The sequence below is a fragment of the Rhipicephalus microplus genome, chromosome 4, assembly GCF_043290135.1.
Source record: "Rhipicephalus microplus isolate Deutch F79 chromosome 4, USDA_Rmic, whole genome shotgun sequence".
Taxonomy (NCBI): domain Eukaryota; kingdom Metazoa; phylum Arthropoda; class Arachnida; order Ixodida; family Ixodidae; genus Rhipicephalus; species Rhipicephalus microplus.
Window position 1 is genome coordinate 36,457,004 of NC_134703.1, and position 24,103 is coordinate 36,481,106.

Genomic DNA, 24,103 nt, shown 5'->3' on the forward strand with positions numbered 1-24,103 from the left:
ATTGATTGCTCCTCAAGATTTCAAAACACGAGCAATAAGGTAGTAAGCTTTGCGAACAGCTAATGAGATTGTGCCAGAGATGGAACCGAAAACAGTTTTTCTTTCCGCGAGAGTGTCTTGAATTCGAATTTCGGCGTGCACAACGGAGAGGTAATGAAAACCAGAAATACGGTGATTTGAACTTTTTTCTTCCTTTCTTTGTTCAGAGTCGTAGATGAGCTCGACTAGGTTATTCTGTATGCGGTATGACCTCCTTTAGGACTCAAGAGTGGTTCCGTTTCATGAATATTTCCCCGCACGTGTCTCATTCCTGTTTACCATAAAGACACATTGCTCGCCAAGATTTTCAGCTCTTCGCGATTCCTAAACTCATTCTATACGCACGTACAACATTGACTGATTGAGCTAGCGAGAAAGAGCACTTAGAAGGAATGTGCTCGATAAATAAAGAGGCTTCGTAATAAATTGGATAGAGCTAGACAGGTTAGCAGAACAGCGAGCAGGAAACAATCCATATCGCATTGGGGCAAATAATTGAAGAAATATTGGCTTTTGTAAAGTTTATTGAATGCCATTTTAGAGTTGCTCCTCTCTCTCAATAATGTTTGTGGGTGCTATGTGTGTCACGTAGGCTCTATTCTATCTCTGGCTAGATGAATTAAAGCGAGATGACTAAATGTGTTCGCTGGTTTTGTATTTTCTCTAATCATGAGCTAGAATTCAGAATAGCAGTCTACTATGTTAACTTCAGTGATTGTAAATATGAGAGCCTTGAGAATAAGTAATAAGAGCAATAATTGTTGGGTATTAACGTCCGAAAACCACAATATGAGTATAATAGACGCCATAGTGAGGAGCTCCGGAAATGTTGACATACTTGCACCTAAATCAAAACACACGGACCTCAAGCATCTTCGCCTCCATCAAAATTGTGGCCACCATCACTGGGATTCGATCCCGTAACCTGAGCGCCATGATAATAAGTAAGAAATAATTTAATAAATACTGTAGCAGCTTCATACAATGGTGTCAAGCCTGAAGAAAGTACGCAGCTTAATGGCATTCCTTGTTTTCTTTTCTTCTCTCTATCTTTTTCCGTGTTTCATGTATCTCAATTTTGTATCTGTTTCTTTCTGTTTCTTTCTTTCTCTCTTTATTTTTCTCTCGCACTTTCTGTATTTCCCGTTTTGTCGCTCTTACTCTCTCCTTCTTACTCCTTGTTTCTCTTTTCTTATTCCCCTTTATTTTTCTCTCATTTCCCTTGTTTTTCTTGTGATTTTTAGTTCTTATAATAGCTACATCTTTGTCTTCTGTTTTTTTGTATGTCATTCTAACTTTATTTGTGCCTCCTTCTATCGCCGCTTTTTTTTTCTTCATTTTACTTCTCTTTCCGTATTGATCTGTCTTTCTCTTATCTCTTTTCATGTCCGTATCCTTCTATACCTATCGCTTTTTTTATGCCTTCCTTTGTGTTTCTATATTTTTACGCATTTATTCTCTTATTTCTCTTATTTTTTCTTTCTACTTCTATCATTTTTCTATTGTTCTCTCTCTGTCTATTTCTTTCTTTTCTTTCTCTGTTTCATACGTTCGTTTTCGTTTGACGCCCTCATCGGTAGTACACGTTAGCTAGCCCAATTATAGGGGCGCATAACTACCTGACGAGTGTTGCACGGTAAATTCCAAGTTCCCCGTAGCTTAAAGAGTTTTATTGTAAAGAGAGCGAATGTAGCGCATGAGGTTCATGATGATTATGAGAGTTCTTTCGCGATAGAGCAGAAGTTGCCGACAGCCTAAACAATTTCACTGCTGAAACTGCGAGAAATTGTTCTGTCATTGCGTCAGTGACAGATTCGCCCGAATTTTGTTGTTGGAAAATACTACGCGAATGCATATAAATAATGTTGTGTTACATGATTCTGGTCGTGTCGAACAAAGAAACAAGCCCTCGAATTCCCATTCCGAGGTGCAAGGACTTTTGTTACATGGCAGTGTGAATGTAAATTAAAGAAGCTGAATAGTACCTATTTCTACTTAAAATCCTTTTCTCAACATTACGCTAAACTTTTCCGCAGAGATGGACATTTTCAGCTGTTTACATGCTACTGAACTATTTCGTGGTGCTTTCCGACTGGACGCGCGCGCCACCAATAATGGTCTACTGTGACCGCTCAACAGTATTTCAAATACCGCACAACAAGCAATACTAGATTGCACATGAGATATTTACAATTATTTTGGGAATTTCGCATCCAAAAACCACGATGAAATTATGAAAGACGCCAAAGTGGAGGGCTTCGAAAAGTTCTACCACCTACGCACTAAAAAAGCAAGTCTAAAATCACACTGCAATGTACCACAACCATGCATTGGTAGTTTGTTTAAAATACTCACTTATGATAACAAGCCATAATTATTAAGTAATATTAGTTCACAAAGCTCACTATCTTGTTCCGGTCTTTGAAAAAGTGCAAAGTTTGCACAACTGGCGAAAGGATGGAACGATGTAACCTAGCTAAGTGTAACTACAGCCATGGTAGGACTTAGCCGAGTTTTGCTAGTAATGCCTAGCTTTTACTAGAGAATCATAGTTTGCTAGAACCATCTAACCTAGCTGTGTATAACCAGCTAAGTTTTGCTAGCCAATATTTCGTTTGAGAGGCTATATCTTTGATAGTAATACCACGTATGGTTACAATCGGCTAGACTTGGCTGGACATGCCACCTGACTACCTGCTACGTGCTGGAATTTGAGTGAAAGGACTATGTCTTACGTGACTTTTGGCGGGAACATGACATGCCACCAGCTACTACGCGATGTTGCGGAATTTTATTCGCGCGACTGTATGTTACGCGATTTTTAAACTTATGACTTGTCACATGGGACTAGATGCGACGTAATGTTCCGTGGTTTTAGTCATGTAACCAATTATGATATTTAAGCAATTTTTGCATGTGACTAGTTTTGATATCTCACGTGATTTTAGCATGTGACTAATTATACGTGATGTCACGTGGTTTTCTAGTGACGTAGCATCAAGTTCCGTGACGTTAAGCGACTGTTGCGCGATTGACACGTGACTAAAACCACTTAACAGCCGGTAACTCGATATCTTCTCGCCAAGAATTACGTAATGGCTCGTCAAGTGAACTAAATCTCAGCATTACGCAACAGCGAGTCCTGTTATGTGTTGATCAAAAGGTAAGGACACAACCCAAGGGGAACAAAAAACGGTCTAAGTTCCGGCCAAAGCCCCGTTACACGTTCGTTGTGTGGGGAACTGACTGAAACCGGAGAAGAATAGGCAAGCTTAACCATACTGAGTACTACTGGCAAAAACTTAAGATCTCTAGCGAGAACCTAGCATTACTACCGAAAACTTAAAAAAAGCCAATAATCATTAATGATGGACTTTAGTCATCGTGATGGAGCTGTATTACTAAGCATCAACGTGGATGCATCGGTGTTAAGGGGTGCTAAAGCTGTCGAACATCAATATACTTTGCACAGCTCTCTCACAATAATTTACAGTAAACATTAAACAACTTCTGTAAGGACACATTTTACTTTCGCATTATACCGATTCCCATGAAGAAGGCAGTACCTACGTTTTCTTTAATGAACACGCATGCCGCAAAACAGACTGTGAAGCTCGTATGACCAGAGCCACAAGACGTGCATTTGGCATTTGTGGTCGTACCTCGTGCAGACTGCACCGAGTGGGGTGTTTCGTAAGGTCGCTTTAGTAAAGACAGCTGGTTCTGCGCTTCCGGGTTCATGGTCAAAGGAAAGTTTCTTCAACCAGTATACGCAAACACCACACTTATGCACTAACCATTTCGAAATTATGTCAGTATATTTTTTACAAATGCTAGAGGCAATTTTACACTGACTTCAACAATGCACTGGGCGCTGCTACGAAACAATATAAGCGGAAACATATTACCTTGAAAAGAACTGAAGAGATAGAGAAAAAAAGTGGTAGAGAAGATACAGATGTTATACGGGCCCTATCAATAGAGCCGAATTCATTTATGCACTATAACATAACCTATCCTTATAATCACCTCAATTTCTCTGGGTAGCCTGCCCATTTTCACCTCAGTAGTGAGTAGAACATTATAGGAAGCGTTTCCATCACTGTTGATTGGGCTAATATAAGAAACAATAAGTAATGCATACTTACGACATGACATTGGAAGATGTAAATTCTAAAAAAAATGGAGCCAATGGAGTTGCGAATTGTAGTGAATAGGGCCAGTTGGTCGCCCATATTTAACAATTTGTTGCGCATACAGGACACATGCATATAAAATATGGCATGAAACGACATTCAAGCGCTCCTATGTCGTCTCACGAGTTATTTTTCCTGTAGTTTCTGCCCTACAAGTCGTTTCAGAGTACAGAAAGACTTTTTCTGCAACGCCTGGTCTCATTCTATGGACGCGTTAACGTAAAGCAAATGCCTTACGCGAAGGTGTCCTTGAGCAAGTATTTGCGCTGAGCACGAATGAGTAACGGAAAAAGGGGATAAGACAAGTGGCTGTGCAATTCCTTACCACTCAATGCAAGCTGAAACGTTGTCCCCATTGTCATTCAGTGATCACCTTATTGGAAGTTGCAGTTGATTTGTTAATTCTTAATTATTTTGTGATGCGGGCGAAGCAGAAAAACCTAATAGCATGAAATCTCTTATTCTGAACCTCAAGAATGAAATGTCAACACACCCAGCAAATTACTCCATTCGGTTCCTTTAGTGTTGGAGGCATCCACCGCGTTCATGTATTGTGATAAGCCGAGTCTGTCAGTTTAATATTACCATACAGGAGGAAGGAAGGAGGAAGGACAGGGAGGTTAGCCAGAATATTAACATACAGGTATGTAGAGTGCTTGCATGAACATCATTAGCAAGACTCAAGAGAACAAATGACATGGTAGTACCGTTATTCTAATGGGAAGCAATAAACTACGAGTTTAAAGCGAAACACTTGGGAACAGAATTTATTCCTGTCATAAATCACAAGAAAACCTTTAAATATCTGTGCTTCACTTTAAAAAATAGTAAAAATGGTTGACTGTTGAAATTCGATAAGTAATTAGGCCATAACAGTTTTTTGAAACATTCTCATAGAATGATACCTTGGATATATAAATCTAGTGGGGCTATCAAATATTCACATCATGTGCAATTTGTATCGCCACAAAATAAGAACAATTGGCATGCAATGAAAGAAAGATGTTGTAAGTTTTAATTTACTGTTTTTCAGGGCAGCAGAAACATCACAAACAGCTCTGAGTGATTGCCAGTGAAGTTTCTAGACGTCAACAATCATACTTGCGCCGTATAGATATACGGTGCGGGCACGTGTCTGTAATTAACGAACCAGGTGGGCTGTGACCAACGACAAATAATAGTCCCTTCCGAATATTTGTACGCTTTTTCGCAAGTCAATGAAGTAGTGCAGCAAAAGTTACCTAAGAAGGCTTTGCACGTGTTAAATGAAGACCAAAAAGCTTTAGAGCGTGTGTTCTTGGTTGGTGTAATTTCCTTACTGTGGTAGTGTTGATGTTTTTAGATAGTTTTACATCCGTTTCCCCAAAATCAAAAAAGTTAGCAGGCTCGCGCGTGCCAAACAATCATGAATGACTTTGCTTACCTCCTTAGCCAAGACCCTCCGCTTGCTCTTTCTGTCATCGGCCAGCTTTCACAGAATGTCTGACATGTGATGACATCCATCGCACTTCATTCATAAAAGAATAGTTTCCATCTACGTGAAGGGCACGTACAAACAGTGCACCAACAGCGGCATGCGTCGACGCGCTTGAGAGAGAAAGAGAAAGTGACGCTAATGCCATCTGTGAGCTAAACTTCACACGAAGGCGCATTAGGGCCTCCAAGATTCACGCGCATAACTTAGAAGGCTACCCCGCCGCGGTGGTCTAGTGGCTAAGGTACTCGGCTGCTGACCCGTAGGTCGCGGCTTCGGATCCCGGCTGCGGCGGCTGCATTTCCGATGGAGGCGGTAATGTTGTAGGCCCGTGTGCTCAGATTTGTGTGCACGTTAAAGAACCCCAGGTGGTCGAAATTTCCGGAGCCCTCCACTACGGCGTCTCTCATAATCATATGGTGGTTTTGGGACGTTAAACCCCACATATCAATCAACTTCGAAGGCTAAGTTACGACAGTGAAAGTTTATTCTGGCCATGGTTTAAAAGAACTATTTTCCTACAGCATGATTTCGACGAACTGGTTGTGTGGCGTGTATGCCCGCGCTCCACCTTCACTCTCGGGCGTGCTTGATGCGTCTTGCCCGACCGCTCGGGCCGCACATGTTGGGCAATCCGTGGTAGTGTTACGTTTGTATGAAACATCAAAGGGTGAAAATTGGTTCACAACAACCATACTCTATTGCACTGCAGGCTTGTGGGTTTTCGTCTAGGCCTAAGAAAAGTTCGTATCAACCCTGAAATCGGTACGAACTGGGATCCTATCATCAAGGCTTATGTAGCTACCTAACCTTTTACCCCCGCAATTAAAAATATTGACATCATAAGTGTGTAAACTGCATCGGGTTATAAAGCTAGCATGTATGAGCTTGATGCACTGTATATCTTACTGGCATACTTGCCAAAATTCTACGACATCAATATTTGCAGCAAATTTGCTCTCATAGTAAGAACGTAGGTGGCAAAATCAAGCACAAAATTTATTCAGCTTGGAATGATTCAGTGAACATTGCTATAAAACGTGGCTATTTGTTATTGAAAGTTTGGAATTCGCAAATTTTTCACGTCTTTTTATCAATCCTATAAAACGTTCGAGTTAATAAGTCAGCATAGTGCCTGAAGATGTTAGAAAGCATTTTTTAAAGAAGTACTGCGTTTAACTAGTTTTAGCCTATTGTTTTTCTCATGAAGGCACTTCAGGGATTTAGACGTATTTAAATCAAGAAGCAGGGTTTTCCTCTTTTAGAGTTCAGGCAAGGCGGCAAAAGGGAACCTGTAATTAATGCTAAGGCTTGTCATACTGAGCTCAGGCAAGGCTTGAGAGTGAAATCGTGAATGCGTTATTTCAGTGCGTACACGAGAACGCACACTGCTGAATATTTGCACACCTCCAAGTGCTTTTTATGCACCAATGCATCACGTCTGCGGTATTCGCTATCGATTCAGAACTGTCGGCTTGCACTGCACTCCTCAGCTCTCAGTGCAATACGCAACAAACTATTATCCCCACTGTCCTGTTATACAGGCAATATGCGATTGCTTGGAAATTTTATAGTTCTGTACCGTGTTTGGGAAGATTCAAGCTTTGTGCTTCTGTAAACTAATATATTGTACGTGAAGTTACTGCAGAGTATACTTACGTTTTTATAGTATTTTTAAGAAGGCATTGTATATTCTTGAATATGATAAAAAACCAGTAGTCCTTGAAGCACAATTTATTAGAAGTGTTCTAAACTTATTTTCCTATTTTTCTTTCTTTTCATCTTTTCTTTACCTACCCGGCTCCCGTTCTTCATCGGCCGTCCACCCGTCCTGGTACGACCTGGTTCCCTGGCACACAATGATCCTGCTCACCCCTTCGACTGACGGGCGTTCGTGCGCCCGAAACGCAGGCGAAGCCCGATCCAGAGCGTCCCAAGGGGAAGCCAGCCAGCGGCTAAAGCCCATCACCACTAGCGCCCCCACGCCTATCGTGAGTGCCGTGTGTTCGCGGGTGTGCGTGACACCGCCCTTGCTGCCTGCGTGGAAGCCGCCCTCCTCCAGACTCTCCATGTCTTCTCTGGCGATCACTCCGCCACGCTCGGACACCGGCTCGTCCTCGGTGCCCAGCTGGACGCTATCAGAGGCGGGGGGCACGCTGCCTCTCTGCTAAAAGACCGAAGACCACTTTCCCATAGGCTCCACCATTTCGCGTGCGCGCTCGCTCCATCCTTGTGCTCTCTTAGTGGGACATATCTGTGCTAGCCATGGCCTCCACAGCCCTCAAGATTGAAACTCCACGAGAACGCACAGGACGAGATTGACTTCGATTGAGACTATGCCACCATGTGCGCGAGGATGGTTCTGTGGATTTTCGAGACTATCGGCATGGTGGCGCTCTCATACGGCGCGCTTAACGTCATCGTAACGCAACTCGGTCTGCATGGGCCCAAACGTTTGTTTATTTTTTTTTCTATCTCTCTCGCGAGCTGAGTGTTCCACTCATAGCGCCAAGTGCGTATGCCGCATTTGTTTCAGACGTATCCGGTGCTGGCTTTGAGCCATGGAACGGTGACAGGAGTTGTTTGGTGCACTTGAAGCCACGCACATGACACCACATCATTTAAACGCTGTGTGTGGGTCGAACATGGGGTGCTCTTCTGCTTAGATGCTTAGACAATTTCACGTGTAAGAAACAGCGTTATTTTGTACAGATTACGAAAAAAAACTGAACATGGTCTCACCTTAATCTCAATGGTGTTGTTTAGCGCGATAACATAAATGAGCAAGAAAAACCGACGCCTGTAATCAGGGGTAATGTTAATCCGTTCTTTGTTCGACCAGTCACTAGAAGGAGAGTTGTTGGTCGTTCCTGCCGCATTGAGCGGATCGAACGTCACACCTGTATTCGCTCAATGACACTGTTGTATAGTGTTTACCGTGAAGCATATCCGCTGTTTTCTTGCGGGCATGCCGTGGCGGCGGTGTGGGTGAATGTTGTCATCGCTCATTGCACAAAATCACGCGCAATAGATGAACAGACGCATGAACTGGTTTTTATGTCTTACGTTTACGGACTTTTGCGGTGTACCATACTTTTTTACGGTGTAAGCCAGGCTGTAAACACAGAAAAAAAAATGTTTTCTTGTCAGGCGTATACCACTGTTATGAAATTGATTTCCTTCATTTTTTTCGAATAACGATGTGTTTATCAGATTCCCGTCCCTCCTTAACAGTACATAATTGGTGTTTTAATTATGGGAACAAATTGGTTTACTATACACTAAGCGCTCTTCAACATCGTGAGACTTCTTCACACTTCATATACGACCGTAGCTTAAGAGGCTAAGATGGCTTCTTGAAGGTGACGTGGTTACTTATAGGTTTCGTTGAACAGCTTCATTTTATAGGCAAATGTTTGCGGTTTAGCATTTTGTGAGTGTTCACAACACAACAATGAGTGAACTATAGAGAACTTGACCTTTCTTCAATTCTTTCTCTCTGAACCCTGTGAGCTAAGCTATCTGCTCAAATATAAGCAGGTAAGGAAATACCTGCTCCTCTGATTTGATGCAGTTCTGCTTGATGCCACTTTCAATCAGCACAGAACTGCAGTGAAGTGTTTCTCAGGGCCTTTCTAGGAAGCAGTGAGATATATGAAAATTCTGTCATCTTGAACCACTTTTAACAACTCTAGAAGTAATGCATTGGCCACTTGCTATTGAAGCCACTTCTAATGAACTCCAGGGTACTTAAGTGGGTCACAAGGCAGTGAGAACACCTCTCTAGGTATCAAGAAAATAAATCGATATTATTATCGAGGCGGCTTGTCACTTTAACTCCGTAATCCTGAACCTGTCTGCAGCATTAAATATAGTATGGTTGAGCTCGCATTTCCAGCGTTCCGTCGTTTCGTCGCCATCCTTCCTTGTACTCATCTACCACCATCAATTAAGACGTACCAACCAGAATGCTAGAATGTTCTTGTAGGCTTAGCAAATGCAGCACCAAGCAGAACATATGCCAAGGTCATCGCTGACGTGGGACAACAATCAATTTATCACAAATGCTGTTTTTTTTTCGTATAATTTTTTGTCTTTTTCATTTTTATAATATTCTTTATCATTTATTTATTTCCAGTTCAAAGAGTAAAGTGATAAACAGGTACACTAGAATCATGATAAATCTGTTTTTCGCCAACAGCCGTAACCTTTGTGGCTGTTTAAAGGAACTAGACCTACCGACAATAACAAACGCGTGTAATTAACGACAGCAGCTGAAAAAAAAAACGCGGTGTATATACCCCTACTATGGCGGTCGGACGCTTGTCTACGCTGAGTTAGATCAAAAGATGTCAAACCACTTTTGTTCATTGAACACTCACTATCAGGCTTCGGCATAAGAACCACAAGGAGCGTTCGTAAGACGACGATATTGTTACGTTTTGTTCAGGCCACTTTTGTCTACGCCACCTTTTTAAAAACCCTGTGCAAACGCCCCGAACCATGCCGATAGCTGTGTGCGCTTGTGTTTGAAGAGAAAGCGTGGGTCTGGTGCCTCGCGTTTTCTTCGCTAAAAATAGCCATTTAATTTCGACGAACAAAATTACCTGTGATGTCGTAATACATCTCCTTCATATCACGCAAATCATGCGTCATATTTCTCAAGAGAATGATTATTTACTAAGCTTCCTTTCATTCGAGTTTTTTTTTTTTTTGCGTCAGAGGGCTGGCGTTGTCAGAAGTATTTCCACCGCAATAACTGCATTTAGTTTCGCAACTGCTTTTAACAAGGTCACCAAAATAAAAATGAATCGTAAGGCCACCTCAGGAACATTTTCATGGTGCTTGCGAAAACTCGGCGAAGACATTTCAGCTGACTTGAAGGGGTGTGTTGTTTCCGTGGTTGCTTTTCTCGCATATTTGAATGCTGGTGCTGCGTCGCGTAATGTTCCCTTGCAGGTTTACATGCAGCATGCGTGATAAATAACACAATAAGCTTGTCCCAAGTCTTCTTTCAATAGGTACTCATCTTGAAGTGGACATCGCTTTTCTTAATTTGCCTTTTAGTAAAATTAACCGTGAAACCCAAGTACAAAAGGGCGGGCAGCAGTTCAATCTGTGTTATCAAAGACTTTTCAAGAAAACATCGCCAGTGCAGTGTCCAGTGTGTCGCATTTTTTGTTAACGATGAAGGTTCACTTAAAAGCTTTGAGTTAATAATGAGTACTTAATGTTTCTGTGGTATTATTCGTGAAGCTTTGTTGAAGCTGGATGTTGATACGATGTCAGCCAATTTTTAATATTTCCAATGCATGCCAGTCGTCCTCCGTGCGTGTTAGTCACGCGTTTCGGAATTGTGCGAAAAATTAAAATCAAGCAAACTTTGATGTGATAGCAATTAAAAATTGAGGGAATGCGTTAGGATACGCATTAGGACACTCTAATTGTGGAAACAAATATTATTGCCATTCAATTAACGGTCATTTTCCTACAGCACAAACGAATTTTATTTTTTTTATTGTTGACGTAACAGACATCTTCTACATGGGTTTGTGTGTGTGTGCTGCGTGGTGCGCTCCCTTTATTTCTCTTTCCTTTCCCACTTTAAATCTCCCCATCTTCTTCCCACGTGTAGGGTTCCTAAGCAATTACCCTGGACTGGTTAACTTACCTACCTTTTTTTTTTCTAACACTTATCTCTGCATGGGCTCTTGGAGTGTCTTATGTGCTCTCTATCTCTTTCTGTCTCTCTTTCTAAGGCTGTTTCCGAAATCATTAACCAGCGACACGGGTCTTTTTATTGCATACTTGTTCAAAGTAAAGCCTAGCTACTTCAAAAGCAACTTCAAACTTTTCATACTACAAAGGTACCCTTGTATTTTATCTTCTGTTACATTCTTAAGATTGTACCGAAATTCTTAGATATTTTTAAGTGTGGTGAAGTCACCGTGTGCGCGTTTCCAGTGAACGCGAGGCTACGGAAGTCTTTCTAAAAGCCCTTCGCAAAGCATGAAACTTCGAAAAGCCTGCCTAACTTTCGCTATCAAAAATACAGGGTTGTATTTCACCCGAACTTGCGCTGACTCTGTGCGTCAGCTGTAGATCCTCTTAATGCTGTGTTCTCATAACGTTTTATCCTCTAGAAAGCAGAAGAACGCGTAGTCCACAAGTCAGACTGTGCTTTCGCGGAAGCTGTTCTTGTGCACATCGCGCCTTGTTCTCGGGTTCGTGAGGACGCACAAAGAGACCTTTAGTAGAAGGCAATTATGCCAGGGCGCATCCTCCTTAACCATTATACCAGTTACTTATGAGCGCGCGCGTGCCCCGACACAGCGCGTAGTAGTGTAGGCACACAACTGAGAATGATGGCTCCTCCTTTGCCTGCTCTTACCTGTTTCTTCTCTCCTCAATTACTAGAATGCCTCTTCATCTTCAGCACGCCCAATTAAAGGTGTGTCGCCTACATTTACGAGTTTGAGTAGACCCAGCGCTTGGTCTACCACCTTAAGCACTTCCGATGCATTTATACTATACACTCAATCGCCGCAGTTACGCTGCTCCTAGCTAAAATTTAGACAGAGAAAGTAAGCGTACATGCACAAGTTATTCGTGAAGTTCATTGCGTTGGGTTCTGACACCTCCTCGGAGACCAGCTTATTCTTGGGATTCAAATGTGCTCGCTCGTGCATTTGTTCAAAATCGTTCATTGCTTTCCAAAGTTTTATTAATCGTTGTTATGCCCATGTCTATGGCCCATTTCTTATACGTGACAAGAATGTTTGTAAAGTAGAACCGCCTCGTTTGTTCATCATAGCATAAAGATCACGAAGAAAAGTATTCTTCTCGCTCCAACTTAATTGCTAGTGTGAATGTTTTAGTGCTAGCCTGATTCGAAAACGAGAAATGAGTTAAATATGAATCGCTGGAATCATTTGAAAAGTTTACCACGATAACTTTTCTACTTGCCAGCAAAAAAAAAACATTGACATGCTCTAACAAATTTCAAGGACAGAACATTTTATCAACTCCTGCTTTGTCGAAACAAAGCAACAACTGAAGCACTAATACTAGTGGTGCACGTGGCAAAGCGTCGTACCGTAATGCTTCGATATTGGCATAAGCATCTCGGTAAAACATACTTTCGCTTACTTTTGAGAATATGAGTCATCACTATTTCCAAACGCGTGTAAGTGAGAAATGAACGAAGCTGTAGGTACAAAAATATCTCGCAAAAAGTATTACTTTTAGAGCTATTCAACTGCGTCTTTATTTTATGCCTGCGCACTGATATATGAAGCTTATGCAATACAATGTGCACATCCCGTTTTTGCCCCCCTTTTCAATGTTGTAAGAATTCTCAGTAAACGGGTCAAGGGGATTGGCGAACGATCTCGTTCCGCGCGTCTGATGTACCTGCAATTGTACCTTTAAATATGTATACTCCCTCCGTGTTAGATGTCAGCAGCGTTTCTGCGCTCCTTTCAATTGGGAGTAAGTGTAAAAAAAAAGAGAGAGAGAAGCCGGGCAGAGCATCGAAGCCGGAAGTAAAACAAAGCAGGACAACCTCACATGTCTTTTTTTTTCATTGACGTGATGTAAGGACATGTTGGCGCACACTGTAGAAGCCGACTAAACCTTATTCCTTAGATATATATGAAATAGAGCGCTTGCGGTTCAAGTCGCTAAAAGTAAGAAGTCCACAGCACATACAATATGGAATTAAAACAACACGATATACAATATATAACAGCTAGCGCACGCAATTTAAAAACAGCGTATTCAACAATTTCTGTTCTTAGGTGGTGACGTTAACAAACTGAAGAGTAACCAAAGCATACTGTAAACAGTCACATGATTGTCAACACAATAGTCTACAGTCATATAAATATGGTTGTAATGTTGAGAAAAGGGAAAAAATGCACTAATATCGGCCAAGTATGCCTTTGTCTTCAAGAAAAGCTTTCAACGCTTTTACTGCGCTCTTCTGTAAACCTATCGTTGGCCACGGGCCCGAGAGTTTCCTTTAACTGAAAGGTCTTCAAACCAAAACCTTTAAGCATGATTTAAATTGATGTCTTCCTCCATATGCCTCCATCCTATTCATAGCAAAACTTCATAGAAACGTTCAATAAGGCGAGTTCTAAATGTAACAGTATCAGGACAATATATCAAAATGGAGGAGTAATGTTAGAAGAATGGGTCTTACTTCTGCTGGGGTAACGACCACATAGGTGAGAGAGATAGAGAATAAACGTCCTTAGTATGAGAACACAGATCGCGGCAGATGTACTTAGTCCTGGATTCCTTCAGCTCAGACCGCATCGCGAGACCTCACGAACAGCCTTAATTGGATGAGCTGGCCGAGTTTCTTTTCTAAAACTTGCTGGTGTAGTCAGGTTTGCGTTGTTTCAGCGGAGATTGTCTGTAGCCTCTTACTGTGCGATGAAGGGTCTCACTTTCTCCCAGAAGCTGCATTGCGGAGAAAATTGTGTACACAAGTCAGCTTGTCAAAGCGATGGATCTATGTACACGTATGGTTCGACCAATATTCTATCATCTAGTTCGTAGTAATCCATACATTAGTACGAGGAGTGCTCTCTAGTTATTTGCCAAATGTCGGGAACATATACCATCGGGCTATGTCAGCCACGAAGACGCTGCTGCTACACATGCTAGAGAGCTTGCACTCAAAGACTGTCTTTACTGTTCGGTCAACCTTTCGCGGTTGATTCGGTTACTTGCACAAACTCTTTTACTCCTTACCCTGTCTCGTGTATTACCTCTTCTCTAGCATGATACTTTCAATAACCCCTATTAGCTGAAGGTGTGTGCGACGCGGCACCCAGCAAACATGACCACAAAAAGTAGACGCATGGAGAAGAGACCACCTATAATATAATTTTTGAAAATTCGCGCAGCTTCGGGTTTCTAGTTTCTCAATGGGGCTTACTGTGCGCTTCTTCTGTTGCACAACTACTGCCCACGCATAATTTCTGCTTATTTTGAAAATGCAAATTGCCGAATGTGTCAACATCCAGCTTTCGCAATAGAACTTCACATAAATAGTGTCCTCTTTTTCCCGTTACTATTAAATTACGCATGTATCAGAGTGCTTCCTCTGTATTTGTGTGTCACAATTTGTTCGTTCGAGATTCGCTGAAAAAAATATTTGTGAGTTTGTTTATCTTTTGTATGGTCACAAACTCGTACGGTGTGTACGCAATTTAATGTTTTGTTTCTCGTGAGCAGGCACTGGGGCTGTCAGTTAAACAATGAGTATGTTAGAAAGGCTTGAATGTGTTTTACCAGAGTGGGGTAGAGTGAGGCCGTTGCTTTGTGTGCCAGGCAAAGCGGGCTGCTGCGTGGTGGACTGCTAGAGTGTCGCGTAGTTGTTGGCCGTGAAGGTCTTGAGCCCCCTTCTGAGATAATCCTCTCTTACATTGTCTTCAGACTGTAAATACTTCAAAATGCTCAAGAAGAGTGGTCGAGTAGCACGAGAACTTCAACCTTATCTTCTTGTCACACACCCACAGACAAAATGTTTTTCTACCATCACCTCAGAACACAAAAAGCTAGCGTGAGTTGGTTCACCCGCAGTAATCAATGAGATTTTAAAAAGCAAATCGCTAAATTTCATCTTCTGGGTCTGCGTGGCCTTCGAGGTCTTTTGAAGCAGTGCTTAAAAACCAAGAATTTCAAGCCTATGAAATGGCCCTGACGGGGTACGACGCTGTCTCCGACTGAAGTGACTATTCACACGTGCCTTCCGCTATCGACGGTGTGAGAAACTGTACGACGGTGCAGTGAGAGGTAAATGTGGATCACCCAAGAGTGAGAACTGGTCGATTGTGGTACAGACTTTAAGAAAAAAAGAAGTTACGAGTGTCATATTTGCATGTAAAACATTGTTCTCTCTTTTTTTTTCTAAATGTGTGAGTGTACAAGTGTGAATGTTCCAGGATTTAGACTGTGCACCCGAAGGAAGGAGTGAAGAAGAATTGAAAAATATCTGCTCTAAATACATGTGAATAGTTACAAACGTTATACAAGTTTTCGTTTTCCTGTTCCTTAAAATAAAGAAAATTTTTAAACAGGTGTTCAGTGTATGTCTTTTTTCATTCAGTTTTGCTGAAATTTGTTTGTTTCGAGTGGATTTCAGGTTTGTCTTTACGCTCAATCAGGACTTACTTATGGACGCACGTAGTAACGTCGAAGTGCTTGCGTTCTCTAGAAAAAGCTTGTTTTAGCTAAAAGTATTTTTTTATTTTAAAACTGGTCAGGTTTTCAATAACTTTTTAGAGAAAATTCATGGTTTACAGCGTGCTAACAAAGAATAACAACGAGTTTATGCCGTGACGTTCTGATCAAGTGATGAAGGGTTCTGATGAAGTGAAGGAAAAAATCGCGTAAAAACATTATGGCTCGGTATAGAACCACAGGATCAATAAAAAGTTTGTACGTAGTGTACTTGCTTTGTTGAGTAAACATCAGAATCAGTGGTGAGGAATCTCGCAACATCTTTTTCTGCTTTCTTCTATTTTTTATCTTGGACATGCTGACAGTGATTGCAACAGCCAGCGCCACGCCTGTTCACTTCTACGTGATTACGATTATGGAGCAGCGTGACACGCAATTCACTTTGGTACACGCGCGACGTCGCCACAACGTTTCTCAATGCGCACACCCGGCTTAACCCTGCGTGCGGCTCACATAGTCTTAATAACGATCCCTTGGCCAACCGCCGCAGACTGTCGCGCCATCTCAAGCAGCCACTGCGTGTGGATAAAGAGCCCAGCCGGAGAGATATATTGCGCTACACGGAGATAGCTAGGCTCTGGGTGACCACCACACATGAGAGAAGACAAATCCGAGTGCTGATGTTGCGTTTGATGCGGCAGAACGGTTTCTTCAGTTTTCCAGTGAAACGCACGTTTTCGTTGCGGACTTGGACACACAAACGCGAAATGAAGGGAATAAAAATGAGAAGGCCGCTAGAGGAGACTGAGATATATTGGACAGTAAGGGGTATGTACGGGCTCGAGCCGCACTTGCTGTGTTCTTCGAATTGCCATGACCTCCCCCGCTTCACAGCCGTGACGCAACGCTAGAAGCCGGGAGATTGACGTCAACTTGTCGGGCCGTTTCTGAGGGACACGGGTGGGCTTAATGGACCGATCAGGGGTTAGCTATTGGAATTGCGATCGCGCACTGCCACTATTCGCGCGAAGCGTTACGCAAGTGTGGGCACACGCGAAAAGAACACGCCATTTGGCGACTCTTTTTCCATAGTACGCGGGGGCCCGCAGATCTTCCCCGGTGACCGGAATGGCAACATTAAAGTGGCGACTCCATTGAGGTGCCGGCTTGACACACCGTAGCAGCCGACAGCGCTGTTTCTGGGCCTTTGAAGAGGGGCAGCATGCAACGGCGGGTATATTGTCTTGATAGGCTCGCACATCGCACGACGCTTGGTGCAAGCGTTCGGTCGCCTGCGACGCAGTGGGAAGAATTCCAATCACGCCGTCCGTTGGCAGCAACGATCTATGCTTGCACAACTCAAACTACTAGCGGTAAAGAATGAAACCTAACTACTCTTGCTTGTACCACGTCAAAGAGGCAGTGTTAAAGCGAAGCAATGGCAATGGAGAACAGCGCCCACCATTAAGATAAAATGAAGAACTTGTCTCTTTCATCAATGCCGCTGACCTCTAGAAAGTAGGCAAACCTTTCTCAATTGTTCATGATATTGCAAAAGGCGCCTAAAGTCATGCGATTGCATCGACTGTCATTTGGCTGAGTCATGTTAAGTAAGCGTTTCGCGATCACATGAGACAAACTAGTTCCATCTCATTTGTGGTTGTTGATTTTATGATGGTAATCTCCGCATTATAAGCGAGTCTTTTCTGTAAAAGGATCCTGCAACACTTCTTTGTTCAATTAGCCATAGAATGAATCCAGTAAATGACCATATTGTCTCAGGAATTGATCGCTACTAAAATTTTTAGAATATGTCCACCACTAGCGGAGTCACAAATATTTGTCCCACGCTGCAATAGCTTTCTCCTCTCATCCCGACGAAAGCAGTGGAACCTAAGCAGAGAGGAATGGAACAAGAGAACGTCACGTCTGAATCTTGAAATTGAGCACTTTTTTCCCTCTTTCTCTTCCTTTTTTTTTCTTGGAACGCGCGGATTTTCAGTGTGATTACGCGCGCTTGCGTGGACAGCTCATGGCCTTCCGCGGCGGCTTCAGTACCTCATGAGCACACCATGTCTAAATCAGCCGATTGCGTAATAATGACCTGTGACGCAGCAATTTTTAGTTTGTAGCGTTATTTCTCAAAAGAAGGGAAGGCGATGTTCAAATGACTGAAGATATATTGTAAATTTCATCCCGTGTGCACCGCTGTAATATTTAGCTCGCGTGTTCTACGAAGCCTCGAATTGGCCGTGCTTTCTGACCGTGCTCAAGAAGCATTGCAGGCCCCTTTAGGCATCGACAAAACACTCGGACAAGCCTAATCATCATCAGCAGCAGCATAACAGTCAACAAAGTAGACAGCTGCGTAGGGTTCATGTGTTGTTCTAAAGGACTAGCCATTGGCTACGGGTCCAAGCAGTCTGATGATCTTTTGTTTTGTATGATTCAACAAATAAAAAAATGATAAGAAGCAGCTAGGCCAAAAAAAAAGACGCGTAGTGGCCTTTTCGCTGCATTGCAAAAGCCATAAATATGGCGTAGTGGGTAAATAAACGTGCTTCTAGGTATTAAATGATACTTTGAAACGATCAAGATTACGCGTACAGTAGAACGCTTTCTTACGTCACGTTTGAAGCGTGGGCCGAGAACCGAAGCAGGTTTAGCAGTTGAGAAGGTCTTGTCAATATAGAGTAGCCGAGGTAACATGGACCTCAACTTGTCAACAGCAAAACAGTTACGACTGAGCAGAGCAGATAAGGTAATGCGGACGAGGCCCGATTACGCTATTGCCACCTACACTTCAAGGCGAAGCTCAAGTGTCCCCCGATTTTCAGTCATAGGATCTATGCGCGGATGCGTAGCTAAGTCGGTGAAACACTTCGGTATTAAGTGTAGGGTCGTCGGGTCGAAACCCGACACCGTAAAAAGCTTTGTGTTAATTTTCTTCTTTTTTTTTTCAGTCATTCATTTGGCATGGCAGACTGACCTCCAGATGAAAGCTTTCTTGTGGAGTAGAAATAAAAATGATTACAAAAAAGTGTTGCTCACTGAAGTTATGAGTGGTCGACGAAAGGCAGGGAGGTCAACCAGATGCACGTCCGGTTTGCTCTCCCTGCATTTCATTTCTTCTCTTACTCCTCATCGACCACTCCGTGCATGTGATCGGCTAGAGAGATCTGGAAGTGTCTTAAGTCCACCGCTAGATTCCGAATGCACTCACTTGCCTTCTACAAGCAAAGACGGACAGACCAGTGATTTCGACCTGTCCATCGGAAACATGAGGTTCGCACCCCGTATGGCATAAAAATTATAAGTTGTTGTTTTTTTTATTTATCCGTTCATCCCCTTTTCTATAATCACGTTAACTGCGTAACACAAACAATTATATATATTTTTTAACTTTTTCAACTTTTTCGACTGATATTTGGTCCTATTGTGGGTAAGCCAATGTATGAGGGAACTTTTCACTGGGAAAGTACGGAAACTGGGTGCGTCCTCAACACCTGTGACGTCAGACAAAATTTGAGCGTTATCAAGGGTGATTAGGGCGTCAACTTTTTCGACTGCTTTTCGACATCTACTACGGCGAGGCCAACGCACCAAAGAACCTTTCGCTAGAAAGTACGCATACCGGGGGCGCCGTTAGAAGCTATGACGAAATGCAAAAGTTTAGCGTTATCATGGGTGATATGGTCGTCAACTTTCTCGAGTGCTTTTCGACATTTATTGCAGAGAAGCCAACGTACGAGGAAACCTTTCGCTAGGAAAGTGCGCAAACTGGCTGCGTCGTTTCAAGCTGTGGCGTCACACAAAAGTTCAGCCTTATCATGGGCTATAAGGGCGTCAACTTTCCCGACTAATTTTCGACATATACTGGGGGGGGGGGGGGGGGAAGCCAACATACCAGGAACCTTTCGCCACGAAAGTACCATACTGGCAGTGCCGTTAGAAGCTATGACGTCAGACAAAAGTTTAGCCTTATCATGGGTGATGAGGGCGTCAACTTCTTCGACTGCTTTTTGACAACCATTGCGGGGTAGCCAGTGTACCAGGGAACCTTTTTCTAGAAAAGTACGCCTACTTGGTGCGCAGTTAGGAGCTATGACATCAGACAAAAGTTTAGCCTTATCGTGGGTGATAAGGGCGTCAACTTTTTCGACTGCTTTTCGACATTTATTGTGGAGAAGCCAACGTACGAGGAAACCTTTCCCTAGGAAAGTACCATACTGGCTGCGCTGTTAGAAGCTATGACGTCAGACAAAAGTTTAGTCTTATCGTGGGTGATAAGGGCGTCAACTTTTTCGGCTGCTTTTTGACAACCATTGCGAGGAAGCCAACGTACCAGGGAGCCTTTCGCTAGGAAAGTACGCATATGGGGCGTGCCGTTAGAAGTTATGACGTCAGACAAAAGTTGAACCTTATCATCGGTGATAAGGGCGTCGACTTTTTCGACTGCTTTTCGATATTTATTACGGAGAAGCCAACATACGAGGAAACTTTTCGCTAGGAAAGTGCGCAAACTGGGTGCGTCGTTTCAAGCTGTGACTTCAGACAAAAGTTTAGCCTCATCATGTGTGATAAGGGCGTCAAAGTTTTCGACTGCTTTTTGACAACCATTGCGGGGTAGCCAGTGTACCAGGGAACCTTTTTCTAGGAAAGTACGCCTACTGTGTGCGCAGTTAGGAGCTATGACGTCAGACAAAAGTTTAGCCTTATCATCGGTGATAAGGGCGTCAACTTTTTCGACTGCTTTTCGACATTTATTGCGGAGAAGCCAACATACGAGGAAATCTTTCGCTAGGAAAGTGCGCAAATTGGGTGCGTCGTTTCAAGCTGTGACGTCAGACAAAGTTTAGCCTCATCATGTGTGATAAGGGCGTCATCTTTTTCGACTGCTTTTCGGCATATAATGGGGGGAAACCAACACACCAGGAACCTTTCTTTTGGAAAGTATGCAAACTGGGACACAATGCCAGACCGAGTACGAGTTGCTCGCCGCTATGGAGCGCTGCCATCGCAATCATGCCTTGGTACATTCTGGCGTCGAGCGTGTGCGTTAAAGGCAATGCTCATTCTCATTCCTCTTCTTTACTCTCTTTAATAAGAGAGGGAGGAACAAACATGATACGTCATGTTGCCGCGCTGTTTGTTCTTCTAACTTTGACTACAGTGGAGCATGTAGCGATGCGACAGGGATCCGGGAAACTGACGCATCATAATTGGCGCCCCATTAAGCTTGAAACGTATGTACTAACACGGAAGCGAAAAGGAACTAGCTTCGCAGAAATTTGGGCATCAGCGTTATTGAAAGATTATCAATTTGTGTGTGACCAAAAATATAAGAAAGATGCTAGTAAGATTAGTAATGCAAAAACATCGCTTTGAGTGGTGATTGAACCTAGGTCGTTTTCATGGAAAGCAGTTGTTTTACCACAGAGACATGAGTCTGCTTATGAATACAGTGAAAATAACTTCCTCTGCTTGGAGATGCAGTGACAGTACTTTTCACGCTTTGCAAACACACTCGCCCTTTATACATTGTTCGCAATACATCATGAAATATTGCAGAAGTAATGCGTGTTACAGGTGTGCATTGCTATCGGGCGTCAGTACATGTGCTTATCATAATGACTTCATGGTTTAAAGCCGGTAACCCACTACGAAAGGCACCCACGTTGCTTTTCCTATTTCCCTAAGGCCATGTAGTGGGTTCATGCACTTAGTGTTTTACGTACGCACTAGGGATAGGATATCTCTATCGCGTTCAACTCCTAAAGGTGAAGTTTGAGGATCCCCCAATTTATTTTTTGTTGTTTTAGGCTTTCTGAAGAAAAACATAGTGCATTTAACTTTCCGTTGACACTGCGGTGGCTCTCTCTTTCCGTCTGTGCAGGCAAACTTTACGAACATTGTCGGAACCCGAAATGTGTTAAGGAGTGCTTCTGTAGGAGCTGGTTGTACCATTTAAGCGGAATACTCAACTTTACACAGTGGTATACAATTCTAAGAGTGAACAGCGAGGAAATATGGCGCACCATGTTTATTCCTCAGTTTCCTATGAAGGAGGGCAAGAAAGGTAAAGAGACGCACCCTCCCATCGCCTCATTTTACGCGCAAGCTGAACGCCAGCGTGCGCTAAAGCGGAATTGTTGACAGCGCCACGATAGCTGTGAGCTGCTACTGGGGACTTTTGACCATACTGTACGACGCATATCTCTTCAAGCAACAAAGCTAAGGCAGCTATAATCAAATAGAGCAGCAGCAACATCAAGGACTACGACGAGCAAGTGGTAAAGGGTACTTACCCATACATATGCAACTACAACACAGTTCTTGAAAGCTTTTTTTTTTACTTTTTCAAATATTTATTTTTTCATTAAAATGATTCGAAAGTTGTGACTACAAGTATCAATGCCGCATACCCGGCGCAGCCGCAGATGTGGTGCGCCTGGTATGCGGCATTGATACTTGTGTGACATGGATACTTGTGTGGTACTTGTGTGAACGTGTGACAATTGGTTTTACAAGTTCGGGTGGCTGCAAATTATGAACTGAGACAAGACGCGCTTAACAACACACCATGTTTAATAAACACAAGCCATCGCACCTCTAATAAATATATAAAGTTGTACAAAAGCTACCGGTGCTCACAATATGCAATAGAACTATCTATAAAACACATTTCTAACTAAACCATTCTAGTAACCATCAGGCTCCTCAAGTCTTATATGCTACTTCTTATTCGGGCCAACCTTACTTGTCAACGCTGATTGTTTTCTTGTCAAAATAAGTCGTTGGTCTCGTTGGGTCCTTGTCGGAGTTCACGACGAATGTTACCATCCCGGCCGCTGATGACGTGGTCGTCCGTCGTCCCCTGATGTCGTCGCTGACGCGGCAGAGGCCTCAGCCGTTAGGCTTAGCGGCATTCGGTGCTGCGCGTTGCTAAGAGCTGACGTGGCCCACCAGGGACTGTCTTCGCGAACTTGTTTTGAAGGATCTTGCACCACGAACGTCGGCGATTGCTGTGCGTGGTTCCTGCATTTCTAGCCCATATTCGAACTGGGTCTACTTCTCCGGCCAGCTCTCGGGGTCGATGTCCTGTCTACTACGGAGTTGAAGTCCTGCCGCTCCCGTCGCCCGGGCGCTTGCTGGCGAGATGACCTCCTACATGCAAGCCCACGTCGACCGTGCAACTCGTTAAAAGGGGATAATTGTAAGGTAGAATTCTGCCCTGCACTGATTCAGTTATAGCACGCAAGCAGACCAGAGTTAAAGAAGTGAATAGTGAAAGCAGTGTTAGCAACGAACGTCGGTGGGCGTTTCTTGAGTTCACGCTATCTGACTGTATCCTCGTGCGTAGATCTCCGTAGTTCTACGGTCTACTGCAATAGATAAAAGCTCCGCAATAAGTTCACCATGGTCAAAATATATCAGTCGCAAAACTTGTAATGATAAGTGTCGAAAACCTATCGCCAAAGGCATCAACGCCCACCGACGATTGAAGCGTGACATAAAAGGAGGCAAATAACCAAAACCACAAACTCAATACATCTTTTCTTCATATTGTGGTATTTTTATATAAGTTAAAGTCTACTATAAATTTACTTAACGGTTTATCTTACACTTTGCTAAATGATAGTTGCCTCATTTTTTTCTCGAGTGCAATATATGCGAGGCGTGTCCATCCTGGCCATCCTGGCAGCGCATTGCCGGGTCAACGAGGCATCGCTCACTTTTGCGTGGTTGTTTCGTGCGAACATTCCGTAGTTTCTTTATTTGCCTATGTTCTGTTGACTGGCGGGACATTTCGGAGCTCAACTAGCTCACAGAATGTGTAGATAGCCGCTCCTGTCTGCCTTCGCTGGCGCACGGCCGGCGAGCCCTCGCCTTTCGTGACGGGGAATGCGACACGCTAAGCGACGAAATGCTGTACATAACGTTGCTAAAGTAATATTCTCATAGCTGCTGCCTCGCTGAAGTGGTTTTCCACGATTGGGTAATGTAAGTTTTTAAAATATTGTGCTTTCATGCTCGTCAACAGTTGCATCCCAATCCCTCTATCTGCGAAGTATTCTGCATATTGCGAGTTTCCTATTTGGCTAATAAAGCAACCTTGCACCCTGGATGTTCCTTGTTGGCCTTTCTTTTCTCTCGCGCTCGCAATTGGCCAGCTGGTAATCTATAACGGCCAAAT

The 24,103-nt window shown here is 43.1% G+C and overlaps 1 protein-coding gene across 4 annotated transcripts in view; it reads left to right on the forward strand.

Annotated features, from left to right (window-relative positions):
- The window catches only part of LOC119172588 (neural cell adhesion molecule 2), a 227,326-nt gene extending 211,521 nt beyond the window's left edge, over positions 1 to 15,805 (forward strand). For 2 of the 4 annotated variants that reach the window (XM_075892548.1, XM_075892550.1), the window contains one exon: positions 7,621 to 15,805. In XM_075892548.1, the coding sequence (XP_075748663.1) occupies positions 7,621 to 7,880 (260 nt within the window). In that variant the 3' untranslated portion in view covers positions 7,881 to 15,805. The remainder of the gene's footprint in view (positions 1 to 7,620) is intronic. The other 2 variants (XM_075892551.1, XM_075892552.1) reach the window with 1 other exon arrangement.
- The last annotated feature ends 8,298 nt before the right edge of the window (positions 15,806 to 24,103 follow it).